We start from the raw sequence: 21712 nt of genomic DNA on the forward strand, positions 1-21712 counted from the left end.
GGCAGGGAAGCGTTTTCTCTTAACTGACGAGTTAAAGGGAACATTTCACAAGACTTTTTTAAGATGTAATATAAATCTTTGCTGTCCCCAGAGTACATATGTAAAGTTCTAGCTTAGAATACTATATAGATAATTTATAATAGCATGTTAAAATTGCCACTTTGTAGGTGTGAGCAAAAATGTGCCACTTTTGGGTGTGTCCTTATAAATGCAAATGATCTGATCTTTGCACCAAATGCGAGTCCCGTGGTTGGATAGTGCAGATTAAGGGGCGGTATTATCACTTTCTGACATCACACGGGGAGCCGAATTTCAATGACCTATTTTTTCACATGCTTGCAGAGAATGGTTTACCAAAACTAAGTTACTGGGTTGATCTTTTTCACCTTTTCTAGGTTGAAGAAGCACTGGGAACCCAATTATAGCACTTAAGTGAAACGTCTAATTTTCATGATATGTCCTCTTTAAATCGTCAATGATGGGAAAAGAGTTAAGCACCTGCATTTGCCCGCACCCTCATGTTTCAAAATTTTGCAATTAAAGTGAATATTGTTCATGTAGCTCAACTGGTAGAGATTTGTGTTAGCAGTGCAAAAGTCATGGGTTTGATCCCCAGGACACACATCATGATAAAATGTATAGATTGTAATACACCCAAGACGAAGATGACAAAAATGTCAGTCATCTCTGTAGGCCAGTCTGCTAAATGTGACCAAATCTGATTGGTCTACAGCACTGGACCATAATGTACACTAAATATACTCCATACAGAAATGTGAACTTTCTAAGTTGGACCTGGTGCTGAGCATTTTCTACTAGATCCTGGTTTGGCCCAGGTTCTCTGTGATACGCAGCTATGTCCACTGGGGGCTACAATTAGACCATCAAACCCATTCCAACTGGGAATTGGCACACATCTCCCGAGTCGCTCTTCCAAAGAGACGGCCAACTTGTAAAACAAGGGGAGGTAGCCTTTGATGTGCCGTACATGGCAGAAGTCTCTCTTTTTGCTGCTATTAATGGTGAGAAGATATGACAATTAAAGGCGGCGGCAGGCAGGAGGACAGACACTGAGGTTGTTCATCTGTACATCCTGGACTTGAATCAAGAATACTGACTGGTGAGAGAGGAAGAAAGCTGTAGCTACCAGATGAATTAGGATTACATAGTGTGAACTGTAAATCTGAACAAGCAGATTTGTTTAAAGGAACACTCAGATTTAATTGGTTAATAATACACGCAGACCAATACAACTATAACACAACCATAATATTTTGAAAAAAGTTTCATTTCCAAGCATTGGTGTTGCAATGATATAACATTTTAGTGCTCGGTGTACCTACAGAAATGTGGCTGTGTCATGTCATGACATGTGAGATGGAGCACAATTCCACTTCCTGGACCAGTGGTGTACTACAGCGAGCTTTTTTTTGGCAAGATTTTCAAATTTCATCATTTACCCGGGAGCTCTGGCAATAGTAAGTAAAGCTGAAACTGTTTTGGATATATGAAGACAAGGATCTTATACAGCTGGTTTGAATGAGAAGGGGTCCGCTAACATTATATTAGCCATGTGGTATTGGTTTGCCTCTTTCTGGACACAAACCATACCATGGCTGACGGAAAACATGTATTTCAGTGCTTCAATACAAACTGTTTACAGTGTGCTCAGCAAGATGTCCAGTGCAATTTACGACAATTACATAAAATGTCACAAGATTTATACAGTGGTCCTAAAGCTTGTTCTGGATAACAGAGAGATTATTTCTCGGCTTCATGCATGGGACCATAAATAATACAGTATGCAGGGTCATGGTGAGACAGTAACCTTTTCAATGAACTTGAACCACTAGAGTATATAGGGAAATAGTTGACTAGTCAGTGGTTAGTGAGGTTTATTAGTTAATTTTTTCTGCCAAAAAATCTGCATTTCTTGTATGTATATATATACATGAGGTAATGTCGAACTGGTTTTAAATGCAAGATGTCTTATGTAAACTCTTCCTAAGAGACACGTTTGACTGCGGTCAGGTGACCCAGAAAGCAGCCTAATTATAAAGGGCTTTCTCAACACGCATTAGTCGACGAGTCGCCCACTTAATAGAGTACAAATATGTAGTTTTGTACATCCCTAGTGTATACAAACCCACTCACAGGTCATATATCGTCTGTCTGACGCTATGATTAAGGAATTCCGCTCTGAGGTCTTATAAAACAACGTAGTCGGATCTTATGTGCCTTCTCAACACAGGGTGGAGACAACACAAGAAAAGTTCCAATTTAGGACACAAAGAAGGGAAAATAAAAAAGGGGATAAAAAGGAGAAGCAGGAACAAGCACGGATTGCGGTGACATCCCGGATTTTCCTTGTTCCCATCAGGAGTAAAGGAGAAAGAAAAAATCAGTTGTGTGAGGAAAAATGTCTTGTTATGGAGGAACGGAGCATGTCGCAGATAAGAGCAGGCCGGTGTTCAAAGGGACACAGGCCAGTGAAGCGCACGCTTCTTTTCTCCACACCGCCGCACTGTCCTTAATGAGCCTCCCAATAAAGCTTCGTCTCCATGTCTCCTGTCCGCGGACGGCACGCCTGTCTCGCTTCAATCATGACCTGACATTTTATTCAAATCAGTATACTGGGGCCTGCAACACTGATCTCAGATAGATGTTATGTATACTAATAAACAAATAAAAGCACAAGTATATATATATATATATATATATATATATATATATATAAATATAAACATATACATTTGTGTGTGTGTGTGTGTTCCGTTATGGCTCAGTGGTAGAGCATTGCATTTACAGCACAAAAGGTTGCGGGTTCAAACCCAGGGAACAAAAAGATGGCTTAAAATGTAAAGCTGGTAATGCATCGCTTTGGATAAAAACATCTACAAAATGCATAAAATATGTATATATCTAAATATATTTTGCCATTTCTTGCGTTTAATTTTTTTGTTTTGCAAGAAGGTCCATAATACAGTGATTCTTAAACTTGGGGTGTGCCAGGCCCCAGTTTTATAAAAGACATTCATTTATGTACAATTAATGTGTAATTATACCTCAGAAAAATAAGGCTACTAACCAACAGCATTGCATTGTGTCATTTAATGTTTTTTGTAATTCAAATTTAAGTTTGAGAAGTTTAATGTCATGCTTTTTTTGGGGAGGGGGCGCAAAAGGATGCACCCTAAATAAGGGGGGTGCATGCCGAAAAGTTTTAGAACCACTGTCATAATATCTGGAGAAGTTATCAGTAAGTATTCTTATTGATCTCAATAGCACTTCCTAGGCAAGTGGATAACCCCTTTGAAGTACGATTTGAAATCTGTAAATGTCATTTGACTATTGACAACACTGAGCTGTGAAAAAATGTTTGTAAGTTTTTAAAAGGCATCCAAAATTATCAACAAAAAAACTGGCAAAAAATCTCTCATAATATAACAAAATATCTGAGATTCATACATTAGCTGCTAAATACTTTTTTTCAGAATAAATGGCTACTTTTGAATCTCTAAAAAAGTTTACATTTGCTACCCTGATGGTGTAGTTCTTGTATCCTCCAGTAGGCGGTAACAAGCCTAACCGTAACCCCTTGCCATTGTTTATAGTTTAGCAAGTTTATTGACAGAGGTGTATACTACTTAAGTATTTTAGTTACATTTTCCAAGCATCTGTGCTTTACAGAGTGTTTGTCTTGGAAAAAAATTGACTTGTTCACTAAAAAATGTTCACTACATTCTAAAGCATAGAATCATACTGTGTGTATTTCTTTTATATTGCATATTAAAATTAATTTAATACCTAATTACATAAAAATTGTGTACTTTTACTTTTCTCGAGTAAAAGTACGAAAGTACGAAAAAATACTACATGTTTAATGTACTTAAATATTAAATAGAAACCAAAAACTTGAAATGATGAAATGTGTTAGAGTAAAAATTATGATTATATGCTTTGAAATGTATGTTTTCCAATGAAAAACACGAATAAAATACGAATACTTGAACATTTACTTTTATGTAAAGAGTAAAAATACTTACGTACTATACAACTCTGTTTATTGACAAAGACAGTATAGACAAAGCAAAGCAAAGCAAAGAAAGGGGGAATGGGATAGTAACAGAATGGACTTAAACTTGTACCACCCACTTAGCACCAAGGTTCAACAGGTCAGGTCACATGTGCAAAAACTGCTACACCACAAGTTTAGCTCAGGTTAAAAATGTATGAAGCTTAACTTTACCTTTCAGCTGCTAATATGATATAAATGTATTACTTAATATAAAATGTCCTCCCATTTCTGTTTTATTTTCCTGTTTTAGTATCTTATGGTCAGTATAGTGACAGATTCTCCTGTTCATGTCAGGACTGCCCAGTTAGCTGCCCGTCATAAATTAAGACTACGTATCTCCACAGGAAGACATTCCACTCATATCTAAAAGTACACTAAATAAATGATAAAGAGGGCATGTGCACACCTGCAACTGCATGCGAGAATAAGACCAATTTAACTCACTGAATCATTCAACTAAAAACAAGGCAGAACTAAAAAGACACAATAAAAGCAAAGACATTTGAGGAAAACTATCATCTTTATCTTTTTAAAGCCATAATGGAGACAGAAAACTTGTCTCTCACCGCACTTACTGTGCAGAGACATCAAAAAACAAAGAAACAAATAAACAGCAGAAGAAAAAAGCTGAGATGAGCAAAATCAAATAAATTGGAAGTTAATCTCAAAACAAAGCACATCTGAAAACAATCAAGAACAAGAGGACAACGCAAAAACTGCTCCAGAAATAAAATCCCTGTTGCTTTTTCATTGAGGGCTATGAAAGTAAATGCGATTCAGATGAGCTTTAGTGCTCCCAGGATGGGGGTTTCAGAGGCCAATACACAGGCACACCTAAAGAGGGAAGGTGTTAAACTTTAACTGTCACTGCATATTCAGCCACAACAATAAATTGTTCTTTGCAAATGTCAGTCTCACCCCTCCCCAGCACTTTTCTTTCTTTCTCTCCCCCTTTGACACAGCTCACAGCACATACACACAAAACATGTGTGCCTGGTGCTCTCATGAATCTCTCCACATCGTGTGGCCAAAACCGTCTGGCCTGTAAAGCAGTCAAAGATTGCGTCTGAAGCACAGGGGATTTCGTCCAACCTAAACAATGGATTAGGAAAGGAACGTTCTGCAGGACACTGCTATTTTCGAGTCGCTACCTTTATGCGCTCGACAGCCAAGTTCCACACAGAGAAATTCCCAAACACAAATTCACATAAATGCAAATTTGACGAAACAGACTATTAATTTTACCGCATGAATATATTTGGGCTTTATGACGGAACGCGGTGAGCGAAAGCTTTAGTGAAACAACCTAGGCCGTGTCCAAAAAAAGCTCCGCATTCTACGGGCCACCCGAGGGACTGGGGCTAAATCACTTCAACTTCCTCTGTACAGTTCACCTAAAACTTCCTGGAAACTGAAGCATGCTCAACTGAAAATAAAGAGATAATTTCTTAAAGCAACAGTAATTACAAAAAATCGATGAAATGAGATTTGGAAAAAACAGTGTAGGCAACATGAATATAAGCATTTTATCGATTGAGATTATAGTTGACTACAAGTAATAAACCTGTGTGAAAATATGATTAATAAAGTACATATCTAATGTCGCTTTTCCATTGCATAGTACCCCACTGTTTGGTTTGGGTCAGGTCGGGTCAGCTCACCTCACTTTGGCTTCGTTAGTTTTTTCATTGAGTTAAGTAAGACTTTGTTGTGGGAGGGATTATAGGCGTGTCATTATATGCGAGAGCGTCATTGTACATTCCCATAAATTAATTTATTTCTCAGTCCGTCACAAAGTTAAAATATACCACCACATATAGATGTTTGCACATTGCGTTTATCACTACCATCGTGTTTTTGTACAAACACCCGTGGCGCTGATCAACGAGCTCCGCTGAGCATCATTTAAGCATATATGCGGATGTGCGAGTCACAAATGTGCCGCCACAAACTGCAAGTCTGGAAAAAAACAGTTATGGTGTTCCTGATTCACAACCTGTGGATGTTTTTCTTCGCTAAAAGGGAGTTTGGGAACTTACAGCAAAGCACAGATGACAACAGGTTTACTCGAGACAGCGCAAGCTAGCATGAAGGTAAAGCTAATATTTTACTTTATAGCGGGAACGGCTGGTAGTGACGATTCTCTCAGGCCAATAAGCGATCTACAGTGTATTCGCGTCACGTTTTGGTATCAGCTTAGGTCGCTTGGAGTGGCGGAAAGGTCGCTGGAGTGGCGGAAAGGCTTTTGTGCTACAGTGTTATACACTGTATATTATAACAGGAATCCTGCTACTGACAAAAAGCATAACGACGAGGTGGTACTAAAAAAAGTATTGGGTATTAGGTACTGCACCCAGTGAAAAAGCTCCCAAAAGTAAGCTGACCCGGCCCAAACCAAACCGTGGGGTACTATGCAATGGAAAAGCACCATATCTAAAGTACCTCAGCTGTCATTTGAGGCTATACTCTTTCAAAAAGGACATCTTTGCACATAAAGAGTTCATATTAGTACCTCAAAGGTACTATTGGTACCAAAAAGCGCTTATTAGTACATCAAAGATACATATTAGCATCTCAAAGGCACATATTTGTACCAAGTGTATACATATTAGTATGTAATGGTACATATTAGGACCGTACTGCCCTAGTGACAGCTGAGGTATATAATCTGACAATTTTTTCAAACAGTGTACTGTATGACACATGGTTGGAGGGGAGAGGTTAAATAAACAAGACTGGTGACATCACCTAAAAAGAAACGCTGATTCAGGGCAAGTTTTCATTTTGATGAAAATCAAGCAATGAGTAACAACACAGAATCATTCACAATAAAACCAGGAGCATGACTTTTTAACTTGTGCTATCTTCCCCCTTATCTCTCCTCTATCCTCCTCATATCTCTCTCTCTTTCTACTTTCCCAAGCTACTCTATAACAGTCCTGTGAAAGGAGGTCACATATCAACTTACCAAGAGTCCCTTCTCTGACCATATGACCCCTTCAGCAGCCCACAGGGCCCCATGTCATTCCATCTCTCTCTCTCTCTCTCTCTCTCTCTCTCTCTCTCTCTCTCTCTCTCTCTCTCTCTCTCAATGTCCCCTTCATTCAGTTCTTCTACACCACCATCCAAAAGCGACCCCTCCCCGTCTGCCCATATCCCGACACTAATTGGTAAATCTCTTGAGCCATAGCGCACCCAACAATAAGACACCTGGAGTTCTGTCAAAACACGTTTCCCTGTGAAATAGCCTGAAGTGCTAATACAGTACGAGTCCTGGCTAACTCCAGCTCACTACCATGCAGGAAGATCACGTGTGTGTGATGGGGTATTAAAAAAAATCTAGCATAACATACTTTTGAGGGGACGTATTAATGAAACATCTGATCAAAGTTGCTGTCTGGCTGAACTAGAAGCCCACAGGAAGTGCTTGTGGAAGTTTTGGCCCTGACAAAAATCCCAAACATTCTTGCAGTTCTTGTTCGGGAAACCCTCCCCTTCTCTCTTTCTCTCTCCCTCTCTCTCTCTCTCAGACGAACCGTGACGGGACAGCTACGTAAACTCCGAGTGCTAACATGGCAACGTAATGCTGTTTGTGTGAAATCATGTGCAGCAAAGCTTGAAAACCTAACCTGACATAACTGGAAATATGGAACCTGCGCATTCGCATTTGCCTGCCAGTCAGCTGAAACTCTACACATAGACGCAAGACACGCATACAAACTGACATTATGTAGAGATGTTGACAAACATATGGACTCAAACAATCTGTTTACCCAAATAAGTTGCGTGTCTTTTAATCACTGTTAAATCACATACAAACACATACAAAGGAACTCTTCGTGAACCCTGTCAAACAAGTTCTGTCAGAAACTCTTACGAAACCAAAATACAGTTCTGCCCCTACAATTAGCATTCGATGACAACAGACAAAGATTTGTAGTTTGGAGAATTGTATTATCTGCCGGACAATTCAATTTGCCATTTCAAAGAGTTGACAGACAGTTGTGTCAAGATGGTAAACCTTGTCCCACAAAATTTGCATGTTCCTATTAACCTTGTAGACAAGGCTAAAATTGTAAATGTCAGGTCTAAGCTAGTCTTTCTGCAGGTTTAGTACTAAGGTTAAGGAGTGTGTTGTCCAATAAAACCCAGACATTTTGCTAAATAAGGGTTACCACCTAGATGTGACCTACTTGACCCTGAGGCACTGACAAATTGAGTATTCCCCCACGACAGGCCCATCCCCGTCACAGCTTCTATGGATCTAAACCCGAGGTGATAGGCTAAACAATCTGTACCCCTACTGAGCCTTGCACCACCAGTGAGTTTTGGCAGACCAAGGCTACCCATTATGCCCCCCTTCCGAATTCCACACACTGTTTGTGTCCGTCGAGGAGTGCAGGGGCGCAATTGAGACACTCAGCGTCAGTGGCCCCATGTTGCGTCACTCCGTGCCACACCAAGCTGAAGATTTACGTTCCTCCTCTCTCAGCCTCGCGGCCCTTGCAAGAGGACAATTAGAGCAGATAGACGGCCCCGTCTCATCCGAAAATCCTTAACCTCGACCAACGCAAACCGTGTTACACACACATGCAGGCACACAAAAACACAAACCTCTCCACCTCCTAACTTCTCGCTGGCATACGTTCAACCCCAGATGCTACAAATGAAAAGCATCCTCTTCATGCCAGCTGCTTCAGAGAAAAGGAAGAGAAATCAGAGAGAAATAATCGTCACTATTCCGGAAGATGCGAAAATGATTAACAACGCTGAAACGGGGCCTGCGAGCAGACAAAGATGAAGCTCGAGAGGCATATCGGGCTGCCAGGAACCCAGAGATGCTGAATTTTACACCGTTGGAGTGGCGGTAAGGCTTTTGTGCTACACATGCAAACACTGTATATTATAACAGGAATCCTGCAACTGACAAAAAGCATAACGTCAAAGGCCAGCAACAGTCAATTACAGCTTAATCTAAACGCACACAAGACAAGTCATATGCGTGTATACAGATGAAAAGCAGATCAAACCTCAATTTTGGGAAAAAATCATTACCAGAACACAGCAGCAACCAAACAGAATCAAAAACAGCAGAACAATGCACTGTTATCAATAACAAAATTACTTCTGATATCTTGATATTAACTTTTTTATTGTTTTTATACCAGATTAAATCCAGATTAAACTAGTAGCTATACTTTGGAGCACAGTATACTCTTGATCAACCAATGCAATCTCATGGCAATTCGTATGACTTTTACGAGGTGGCTAATATGTTTGTACACATTTGTATGTTTTTGCACAATTTGCTTTCGCCCCTGTGACGTTGGGGTTAAGGTAGGGGTTTCATTAGTATATTTGTATGATTTACTTCGTACAAATTCATTAACCAACTCGTAAAATACATACGAATTCTCGTGAGATCAGGCTGGACCAACTGTCACGTCCTAAAACACAGCTACCAGCTTTAGACAGATTTTCCAGCATAGTATCAATTTATTCATTGAAATACTTAATAAGCCAGCTGCAAGAAATTTTGGAGTATTCTCACCAACTGTAATTGGTGAAGAGTCAGATCTGTCTGTCCGGGGAATTCCCAGCAGAAGGGCCCCTGCAAGGCAAAGACGGACGTCCCGTGTCACAAATTGAGAACATAACACACTTAACCAGGGCATGAAGACAATGAAGGCATGACTTTTAATACCACAAAAATGTCTAGCTATGCGTCACCCCTCTTCTTCCCTGTCACATATTTATTGAGTCTGCTTCCTCTATGTTTACAGTCTTAGGCCGCTGCAAGGCACAAGCCCATACAGGTCTAGCATAAAACACACAAAGCACAAGAGTTTGTTTGCTGTGATTTGATGTTTTGATACTGTTAGAAAGTTTGACAATGTGAACTGAATGACATCTAAATTCATTGAATAAATCCATACTTAAAATGAATAATAATTTGGTTATTTCAATGAGAAAGTTTAGCTATAAGCAGAAATGTATATTTACTATTATCTTATATTACCTATAATCTATATATCTTTAATAACGTTGCATTTATTGTTCTGTAAATTTTAAGTTACCTCATGCAAAAGTGATGTTAATTTGAACACAAACACACATACAGGTCATCAGTGGCCAAGGTTACATAACACATTAAGGCCAATGGGCTTTTGACCTTGACACCAGGTCACTCGTAAAAGTTTGTTGACAAAGTTTGTTTGAGAAAGTGTATTCCAGGAATGACTTTGGTGGCTGATAATGGACTACATACAAGACCACACGCTGAGAAATTGGCCAAAGGTTTAGGACCAGGTTACATGTGGGGCTGTGACACAACAACCCCCGGTTTCTAAACGTCCTGTTAGGGGCAACACAACTGCAGTGTTTTCCAGTTAAACTCAAGGCCTTTAGATTTACTTTCTTATACTCGAAACAGCATTAAAAAATAAAATAAAATGAAGGACCTACGGATTATAACGAAGTGCAAAACGTGAATTCCAATGAAGAAATATTTGTAAAAAAAAAGAGAGGAAAAAGGGTCCAGTGTCTTGCGGGCTGTTACACTGGGGTTCTCATTAACACTGAGGGGGCTGGGGTTTCCCAGCATGCCTCTGGTCTTCCCAGCCATTGTCAAGCCAGTCCAGGTGCACAACCATTCAGAGCGAAAAAAGGGCAGCAAATTACCCAGCAAAAACTACAGGACCCGTGCTAGCCCCAAACAACTAAAGTGTGCCTCCCATACACAGTTGGGGTCTGGGAAAACTTTACTACATACTGTACGTGCGATTTATTGGTTTGGTTTATTTCTCGTGTACGTTAATTTCGAAGTTTAGAAGCAACAGATATTTTTAAAGTTCACCTTGTAGGCAAACTTAAGTTGTCGCTCTGTCAAAACGTTACACATCACTTCCTAAATACTAATTACCATACAGAAACTGTTCAGGACGTCTCCAGCTATTTTTCAACGCTCCACCCATTCTATTCCTTCTCCTTTTGCTGGACACTGTTCCCGCGTTTTCCTGCTGCCGGTTCCTCACACAAAACACACATACGCGCACTGATGTGGGGCCGTGTGGGGAAATGGTTAACACTCCAGCCGCCCCCTGCTGCCTATGAAAGCCCAGAAAACAATGGAGACATTGTCCAGCCTCAACAAGACTCCGAGCGCGAGGACAATGTGTGTGTGTGTGTGTGTGTGTGTGTGTGTGTGTGTGTGTGTGTGTGTGTGTGTGTGTATTAGACAGCATGTAGCGTTGCGCATGTGGATGCCGGTGTGTGAACGTATCCTTATGCTGATATTTTTGAAAACATCATTACAATATTCACAATTCTTCTTATTAGTTTCCAAACACTAATTAAATATGATTTAACTGATTTGATTAGAAAATTAGAAAAAATATAGCATCAACTTTAATCCTACATGTAATTTTGTAACTAAAATCGTTAAATGCTTTTTTCATTTGATAGTCGCATTGAATAAAAGTATCTGTTAAATGAATAATGTAAAAAAGATCTTTATTGCACAATGCACATGCACGCACGTCGCACACATTATCAATGATCTGCCCAAAATGATGGCACTGGTTTTTGCTTTTGTTAAAGCTGACTGCCAAACTCTAGTATGCAGTTTGTATTGCCTTGCAACCCTTATTAGCACAAAAAGAAGTGTCTAGTGTGTTCATAAGTGAGCAAATTTGGCTAGAATGAAATAAAGAGAACCACGCTTTATGTCATATCATGTCAAAATTTAATATAGCCTATGCTTAACTAATAGGGAATTCCATAGTAAAAAGGGGAAACCGGAAACCTCCGGAAGACCAATGGACAGCTGTGTATACGTGCAGAAAGAGAATGGGAATAGGAAATTGAGTCCGTAACGAATAGTCAATGTGTCACAGATGTGTGAAAAAAACTCTTATTGTCTTGTTGCTTCCAACAACTTACTGCATGTCTACGTGAAGAGGAGCTCGCATTACTGTCCACGGGGTGGGACTCCGAATACACGCCACACGTTTACAGTGTCTGAATTGTCATGTCTATAATACAGTTTATAAAAAGTAGAGACATTACAAATGTCAGGACAGACCGCTTTCAGTAGTGGTTTTGGGTGATGTGCTCTTTATGAGTTGCGAACAGGTAATAAATGCATGCTCACTGTGTGAGGCTAAAAGGCTTTGGAAAGCCTGCGTGGCTCTTGAGTACTTCAAACATCCTGGCACTGCCTTCTATGGGCGTGGACTGAAATGAGCGGGTCACTTCCTGTAGTCTATTTATAGAGTGGTCTGGATCAGCACCTCGACGGCCACATGTGACTGTCTGAAAGATACACGCGAACCAATTCTATGGCTATGTTTATTGGTTGGGATTGTTAACTGTTGTTAACCTAGATTCTCTGGTTGTCCTGTTTAAACAACTGCTTATAGGAACGGCTAAAATACTGAATAACTAATGAATAACTAAACCCAAGCCCGTTGTCTATTCTTATGACAGCCGTAAATTACACCTGTTGCAATAGTGACAGTAAATGGCAAAGATCGCTACTCCAATAATTGGAAAAGTCATAGTGATGTTATTTAAATGGGACATTTCACAAGACTTTATTAAGATGTCAAATAAATCTTTGGTGTCCCCAGATATGTGAAGTTTTAGAAAATTTATTATAGCATGTTAAAATTGCCACTTTGTAAGTGTGAGCAAAAATGTGCCGTTTTGGGTGTGTCTTTTTAAATGCAAATGAGCTGATCTCTGCACTAAATGACAGTGCTGTGGTTGGATAGCGCAGATTAAGGGGCGGTATTATCCCCTTCTGACATCACAAGGGGAGCCAAATTCTAACGACCTATTTTTTCATATGCTTGCAGAGAATGGTTTACCAAATCTAAGTAACTGGGGTGATCCTTTTCAAATTTTCTAGGTTGATAAAAGCACTGGGGACCCAATAATAGCACTTAAACATGGAAAAAGTCAAATTTTCCCTTAACAAAGAAGTCAAATCGAGGTGCGAGTTAACTATCTATCTAAATAAACAAAAACAGCTTTGAATGTTTTTTAGGTACAAAGCACAAAATTAGATTAAACCTCAAAAATGGATCTAAAAGCTGCAAAATGACAGGCCAAATGACTTATTTGTAAAAATCAACCAAGTGAATCAGTTTGGTTACACTACATAATGTACATGCAACCTATGATTAAGTAAAATATGGACCAACCCAACTGTTGTTAAAATTTACTAAGAAAATGTCCATATTTCACCCAACATGGCTTGAAACAACCCAGCATGGTTTAATTTGGAAGGGTTTGGTCTATATTGTACCCAACCATGGGTTAAAACAACATTGCAAATAGGACTAACATTGTATACTGCTGTTTGAACGAAGCCAACGTGAACACCTTATTTTATTATCTATCAACTTTTTCCTCTAGACTTGTTTGCTGTGTCTCTTGTTGCTTCGCGTCTTTTTTCTCTCACTTCATTCAACCTCTTTGTCGCGCTGCCCTTTTACGATATCGCCTCTGCTCTCCTGCTGTCCACCTGTGCGTTTGTACCTCCCTATCCTTGGTGATTGCTGGGTCACTTGAACTTCGTTCCTTATCTCACACCCATCTGCGCTTTCTTATCAGTCTAAGACAGACAGGCGTCTTTAGAACCACGGGTCAAGGTGTGCAGGTGTCTTCTAATTTGACGGGGAAGAGAAACAACTGTTTACGGTAACAATTTATTGATAAGGCTTTCACGTACGTCCGACTTGAGGGAAAAAATTGAGCTCAGGGCATTCCACCGTTCAAAATTTTTGACAATACCGACGTCTCCGAACAGATTCACCAACAGCATGATGCAAACCAAAGAAAAAAATCGAATCAAACACATGTCAGCAGAAGAAAGTGTGTAAATAGGCGTGAAGAACTATGTAGAAACAATGCCAAATACGCATCAGTCTGATCCTGTTAAAGTCTGTGCGAATTAAATGAATAGACGTAATTGTTTAAAAACTACAAAATGTTACATACAGCCATATTCATCCTCTTCTCTTGCTGCAAGTTTTTAGGGCTGTTTTATAAGGCCATAGAGGAAAATGTTGTGCCCTGATAAGCTTTTACAGCCCCATGAGTCAGAGGTATAAAACTCAAGTGCAGTATTTACCTGAGCCTGTTCTTAACAACCTCCTACACATTTAATGGTTTAGAGAAGGAGGACAATAATTGTCTTTCTTTCTCTCATCTCTTAAAATAAGCACAAGATAGCTAACTAAACACCACGTTTACGTGCAAAAATACTATTTAAACTACGGCTATTTAATGGAACTGTTTAGTAAGTTCTTGAATTGTTTTGTACCAAACATAAACAAACCCCATTAATTCATAAAGGAAAAGTTCAGCTAACAATAAAATAAAATTCCTTCTTGTTTAATTCGGGACACATTAGCGACATTGTTTTGTCAATATTTAAGACTACAATCCTACACAAAATGCGTTAAAGTTTAACAAAATCCACAAATGTTTTTGCTATTATATGCTTCTCTTCTCTGGAAATATAAACACAAATGATCCACAGACGTACCACATTTAAAACAGTAGGTGAGGCTAATATACGTAATCAGGCCCGTATCTCTACTGGTTTGTCTCTACGAATAAATTTGAGCCCTTATTCTCTCAGATTCCTAAACTTGACCTTGAAGGCATTCTGTTGATTTGAGTAACTATAGAAACTCGATAAAAGCCCCAAACTCATGTGCCACAATGGACGGACCAAAATCAAATCAGCTATATTGTCCGAGGCAGGGAATCAATAACGCAGTGCTTTAACATGGAAACATTATTTCAGTCCAGCCACGCAAGTAACCTTGAAGCTTTCTTCATTACGTTTTAAAATGATTGACAAATATAGAGGTAAATAAGTGAAAATAACAGCACTTCCACATTCTGTGTATAAACCCACTATACTGTTATATCTGAACACCCGCACCACGCTTAACGTGCCTGTTAAATTCTTTCTGTTTTTGTAGCTTAAACAATAAAGCATTGCGCCAGCACATATTAATACAAATGTATATCTTAAATGCACTGTAGACTGTCCGAAAAAAAATTGTCAAAAATAGTCCCAAGCTATCACTAGAGCAGAACCCTTTAAAAAGTCCTGTTTGGTACAAATATGTATACATTTCATACTATTATATACTTTGAAGTACTAATATAAAGTCTTTAGGTGCAAAGGCGTGGTTTTTGAAAGGGTACTGCCCCAGTGACAGACAATTTTTTTACAGTATAAGCCGCTATGGAATAAAATGTCTGCCACATGAATAAATATAAAATGTAATGTTAATGTAAATGATGCATTTCCACCATTACAACATGGCCACCTCTGCCACTGTACGATGTAAGAAAGAAAGTGACATCCAAACAGGAGTCTCAGTTGCTCTCAACTAGTTTCAAGCTATCCTAAAATCTCATCTTCAAATTGCAATAAAGAATATATTGCAATATTATATAACAAACAGCCATTAACATTAACATCTGCATATGTCATTCCAACACAATCTACTCTGCAGTTTCCTACTATTTTTAATGGCCTGCACATCCAATAAACAGCAACGGCTTAGGAGAGAAGTGTTAGGATACAAACAATGCAGAATGCGCTGTAAAACAAAAAGCTTTGTAAATGCAATGACCCATGGGTGCTACTTACAACGATGTGTGCTGGAGAAGGCGACCTGGCATCTTTAAGTGCTTGTCTACTCTGAAGACTTCCTGCTTGAACATCTAGCAGTGGCCATTTCATCTGTAGGTACTGATGGCAGAAAGGAAAAATGGAGAAAAACAAAAGGAAAACATGTTAACAATGCAGAAAACAAAGGGAAACACAACATAAATATCTAAAAAATGACTGTGTGACATTGGAAGTGAAGGCAAACGAAAAGGAAATCATGCCCAGAGTTGAATGATGCATGAGGTGGAACTTCTTGGAAATTAAAACAAGTGAGGATAAGATTCATTAATTTAATTTAAGTCTTTTAGGTCTGTTTTAAGAGCATTTTTAAACAGGAATCTCAAATGCACTTGAGAATATTTTAAGTCATATATTTCTGTATTACCGTGCCTTAACGTTTTAGGAATTCCAGGTAGACTTTGGCATTTTTCCAGTATACATAATAAGGGTGTGGCTTTGAGTCAGCATGGCGACTGTCCTGATGAATGATTGACCAGAGGTGTACACAAGCAAAACACCATTTACAAACTCTGTCATAGAGACCTATATTTCTTAAAGCCAATATATGGAAATAATCACCATGAAAAGCTTTTTCAAACTCTTTATTTAATCTGTAAAATTACATAATTTGTTCATTTTTAAGATGCTTCCATAAGATAGGCATGGATCCCTAAATGTATTCACAGTTTATACTCAGTCCAGGACGTCTCCATGACATCCCTCTTCTTCTGCCTCTAATATATCTATTCACACAACCAGCACTGTTGATGGACAAAGTCCCAGGGGTCACATGTCTGTTATCACCCATGGACTGCAGGATCTGCTTAGCAGACCCTTTCCGTATGTCCACCCTCTGAGTCTGCTGACCTCTTTCTCTTCCTCTACAGATCCCATGCTGGGACCCATTACAAACCTGCTGTTACTGTCCCAACATTACTTTACCTAACGTCCTATGCCCATTAGCCCACAGCTAGTAAACTTGACCCTTGAACTTTTAACCTGCTTCCAGATATCAAACTAGCTGATTGTAAGCGTCTGACCTGGTCTCGGGGTTTCACGTCTACTTAAATCATGTCTGTCTTATCGGGATACGTGTGAGGATTGCACGCTATACAACTAAAGTGTGGCCATCACATCAGCTGAATTACACAGGTCAAAGGTTAACTCGCCCCAATTGCTGTCATTATGGGAAACCTGAAGATTGAGTGTGAGCTTTGGAAACCGCTGCTCTGTTGACTGACACTAAGTAAATTCAAATAGCATTCAAACCACCTATGCTTCTATACAGGATGAATTCAGTAGATTTGCATGCAGGCTTGGTCGATATCATAACATTAAAGGAAGTAATTTAAGGTGAATGAGGACAATAGAAGAAAGAGCAAGAATGAAAGACTGTGAAAGAAAGAATGAAAGTAGGGTAGACACACAACTTTGGGCAATGTTGGATGCGGTCTCAAATTCATAACATGAAAAATGAATTTCGGATACACTTATAGTGAACGTTTTAAGACTTGATGCATACTGAGCTAAACTTTATCAGATCCTTAAAGGAAACTTCTGAGTGAGTCGGCCTTGTAACATGAGGTCAGTACATCAACCATTAGGCACAGATTCGAGCCAAAAAAACCCTAATGTGCCACAAATCTTTTCTTTTTATACCCATCTATGGCCAGAACCGACCAATCAAAGTCCACATTTCAGTTTACAGTCTCAATCCATCCAATCATCCTTCACAACTTTACTTTCGTACAGCCAGTCGCTGGAGTTTGTTCAACATTGCTGGGCATCTTTTAAGATTTTACACTTGCTATAAGCACTTCTTTCCCAAAGACAAAAAACTTTTCATGAGAATGTTGACACATCACGGCTGGACAGGACACAATGTGAGACTGAAGAATTTATTGGTGGCAGATGTAATCACGAAGAAGCTATTCAACGTACTCAACAAATCCCAAGACGTGTTACTTCAAGTATTTTGTGTGTTTAAGGTTAGGAAATTGTGTGTAATCTTCCTAAATAACTAAGTCCTACTTGGACATGTGTGCACTTGTGGGAAACGGTTTATGCGTTGACAGTAGTGGGCTAAGGGCCAATTGACGTCCTGTGCTCCAGCGCTGTAGCGTTTTGTTCTGGAGGTGAAAGGTGACACCTTGGCCGGTGTGGGTGCTGAGTGCACAAACTCTGACAGGCGTATCCACTTCAGACTGCTATTGCAAATGTTCCTTTGGCCTAATCCCTCCAGCAGGTTTTACAAGCATGCCAAGGAAAGCTGAGCTTAGACTAGTGCCAAAATCCCAGCAGCCTTTCCCTTCAGCCCAACCCCCTTCGTCTCACCGGCGGTCACGTCATTTGGATCTGAAAAGTCCATGACCTCTGACCTCCCCCTGCTTGTGCTCCTCCTTCGAAAAACTCTTCAGCTAGGAGGCCCCCTCAACGTAACTCAAGTGCTATTCTGATGTGACAAATTGCTCCCGAGCTCCGGAGAACCCTCTGTACCCTCCCCCAACTCGCAGACGTACCCGGAGCGCACACTGTGTCCAGGGGCCTCAACAGCAGGGGCTCCACTCTGCCCCCCAAACCCTTCAACCCTCCGAGCCCTTCCTCGTCATCTCCTGCCTTGCCTCAGCACAGCAACAATAGGAATGAATGACTCAATTGTCTCTGATGAAGTGAAAGACAAGGGAGTCCTCTAAATCCTCCCAGAGGGATGAACTCTTCCTCTGTCCTTCTACTGCCTTCCGGGAGAATCAGAGACAGAGAGAACAACAGTGCCAAAAAATAACATAAACCACAAGGTGCTCAATTAGGTTTCCTGGTAAAATATTTCAACCTAAACGGGATCATAACTTTTCAACTTGACCTCCAGCAAAAAACACTGCATCATGCTTAATGGAAAGAACATCTTGCATAAGGAAAAACTAGACGTTCTCGTATCACATCATTACGCCTGCAGCCAAAGTCATGTGCGGCTGTCACTGTGCTATGAAAGCACTCGTAAGTAAATCAGAGCAAACAAATCTGAATGTGATAACCAAATTAAAGCCAGGTAAATTACTTGTCAATGTTGCTTTTGGATTAAGAGCACAGGCTTATCCTAAATCAGACAAATCAATCCCTTTTACAAAAGTGGCTAGAAATGTGGATATATTTCCGTCATGGGATGAACCGATCCATCAGGAAGCATTCCAGCCTCGTAAACAATGCGCACTGGGAAAACTCAAGAGGAAAGGAGGGGATTTGGTGTGTGAGAGTACAGCATCTGTGGGGTCAACATACAATGCTACAAATACACAACACATGCATCTAGACACATGTTACCCTAACAATCACCCTAACCATGTACATACGGTACATACTCTAGGGGTATAAGGTTTGGTTAAATGATGCATAATTAAAAATAAAATAACTTTATTTAGGATTTAGACACTTACTGCACATAACAAATCTAATGATTAATAATAATAGAGATAATTAATAAAAGACAAATCAAAGACTTGGTCTGGCACACTCTTGTAAGCCCAATAACCTCAATAACCCCCACCATTCTTTATTCTTTAAAATGTGTAAATTAAATGCAAATAAATAGCATTTCTTAGAAGCCAAAGTGTTTTTTTTAAGTGCATGTTACCGAGTTCAGATGGGGTCCACACAGATAGTTTGCATTAGACTTGCAATAAACAACACTCCCATAGAACAAGCAACAAAAAAAGCCCTTTGTTTTGTTCACAGGTGCTGAGGCACAGGCATGCGTAGATACATGCAGACCCACACTTAATACACTCACTCTCTCAAGAGGAGACATTTTTTGGGGAAAGGACATAATAATGATCCAGACAGACTCTTTGAAATTCACTGATCCAAAGAGAGGGGATCTGCCCATCTGCGAGACCCATATCTCTAGAGAGGTAGAGAGAGAGAGTGAGAAAAAGAGAGAAAGCATGTGTTTGGGTTTGTGTGTGTGTATGTGTGTGTGTGTCTTTGTATGTTTGCTAGATACATTCAAATAGCCTTCATTTGGGATGGATGGAAGCATGCTGGGGGTGGGGGCAAGGGGTGGAGGGGCATGGAGGAGGAGTAGCTCAACAGTAGATGAAACTGAAAGTTAGTCTACACGAAGGCTCTTCACACTTGCTCAGTTCTTCTAATACACATTTTATGAGTAAATAAAGGAAAAAAGAGAAAAGAACACCCCACCAGCTCAGATAGCCTGAGGCATTCTGCAACCAGGAAAATAAAGCTGGAATGTGGGCAGGCCTGGGGTTTGTGTGCCCCGGGGCGGGAGAGGGTCCGCGGGGCCTGTATTTACTCCAAAGCTGGAACCGCTGGGGGTTCTCAGCGCTCTGACAGCACAGAGCCAAAGACCCTCAGCCTGATCTCCTCCATCCACTCACCTCTCACCCTGTCCTGTTTTTCGCTCCCTACTCATCTTATAAACTCCCCCTGATGCTTTTCTAAAAAATTATCCTCCAAACCGTCTGCAAAGTGGGATACTGAAATTCTGCTGTAAAAATAAACACTTTCTATCCTATCCTACTCAAACATGAACACTTTACCATGCAAGCTAGCTTTTATGCATTGTCTCATTTAGAATGTGACGGTGCAATTTATAACACAGTTTTAGCGTTGCAAAAAAGTTGCACCCGACTCAATCTAATCCTATGTTGTGTCTTAAACACAGTACTGGGCATGTGTGGTTGTGTTCAAGCTCTGTTTTAGTAGCAGGTGTTGGCTCATGTATTACCCAAACAGCAGCTGATTCACCGAAAACATTCAGACCATGTCAGGCTTAAACTTTAATCTACAAGTAGACCTCAGAAGGAAAGCTATGACGGACGTCTGCCAAGCCTGACTAGTTCTTTATGGCTTAAAACAAACAAACTATGTTTGATGGTGACGTTGCAGAGAATTGCAAAGCTACTCTATCCATGTCCATGGAAAAATAAAGGCGCTACAAAATGTTCTTCACAGTTATGCCATTGAAGAACCATTTTTGGTTCTTTAAAGCACCATTCAGTCAAAATGAAACATTTCTTTCTTACCTTTTCATAGTCTAAAGAACCTTTATCAACTACAAATAACCTTTTGTGAAACAGAAAGATGGAACCTGTAACACCTTTATTTTTGAGGAGTGCATGGCTTAGTTATATCAATATATTGAATTACACATATATTGATATATAAATTACTAGTTCATCTTTGCACTATGGTTGAATGGGTTACAAAAGGTTTGTATTCTTAAAAAGATATGAGCTTAGGAATGTCTAAAATCTTTGCTATGCCCTACATCTACTTTTTTTCCTTCCCTCTCTCTCTCTCTCTCGATTATGGGCCCCATAAGAGTGCTCTATAAATAGGCCCGCAGGCTTTAGTCTTCGTGGCTGGTGTCTCCTCCAGCAGGGCCTATAATGAGACATATTGGTGTTCCTGAAGCTCACTTGGTAGTGCGTTGCATTAACAACGAAAAGGCCATGGGTTCGATCCCAGGGAACACATCCTAATAACAATGTATAGCTTGAATGCACTTTAAGTCGCTTTGGATAAAAGCATATGTAAATGTACAGGAAAGCAATTAAGGCCTAACAACACACCCACCTAATCTGTACAGTTACACAGCCTGTAGTGTTTCTACACTATGATTGGTCTCATTCCCACCTTGTGGAATCTAAATCTCTGACCTACTTACCAGCTGCGCGATCTTCAACCCGGGTGCAGGGCTTAGCACTAGGTGTGCCTGTTCATAGGCCCTGCAAAGTTAACACTGGGTTGGCATGGAGTTTGGACTTTGGAGCTCATGCTGAAACACACACACAGTCGGCCACAGCTTCCTTTACTGTACGGTTGGGGGTCATCCCTGGTTACCATGAGGGGGTAATTACCATAGTAGTGCACACCATCAAGTTCAAAATAAACACTGCGTTCACCTCCTGAAGCAA

The 21712-nt window shown here is 40.0% G+C and overlaps 1 protein-coding gene across 40 annotated transcripts in view; it reads right to left on the reverse strand.

The window, feature by feature from the left end:
- tcf7l2 (transcription factor 7 like 2) overlaps positions 1-21712 on the reverse strand; it is an 88462-nt gene that overhangs the window by 47607 nt on the left and 19143 nt on the right. For 26 of the 40 annotated variants that reach the window (XR_008636851.2, XR_008636850.2, XM_055175374.2 and 23 more), the window contains exons 4-5: positions 15759-15860; positions 9630-9689 (exon numbers count right to left, since the gene is read on the reverse strand). The exons of 4 other annotated variants lie outside the window; for them this stretch is intronic. Coding sequence is in view for 34 of the 36 variants with exons in the window: in XM_055175374.2 (XP_055031349.1) it covers positions 9630-9689; positions 15759-15860 (162 nt within the window). In the remaining 2 variants the exon portion in view is untranslated. The remainder of the gene's footprint in view (positions 1-9629; positions 9690-15758; positions 15861-21712) is intronic. 10 more of the 40 variants (XM_055175389.2, XM_055175388.2, XM_055175385.2 and 7 more) reach the window with 2 other exon arrangements.

The sequence above is a fragment of the Misgurnus anguillicaudatus genome, chromosome 4 (assembly GCF_027580225.2).
Source record: "Misgurnus anguillicaudatus chromosome 4, ASM2758022v2, whole genome shotgun sequence".
NCBI lineage: Eukaryota > Metazoa > Chordata > Actinopteri > Cypriniformes > Cobitidae > Misgurnus > Misgurnus anguillicaudatus.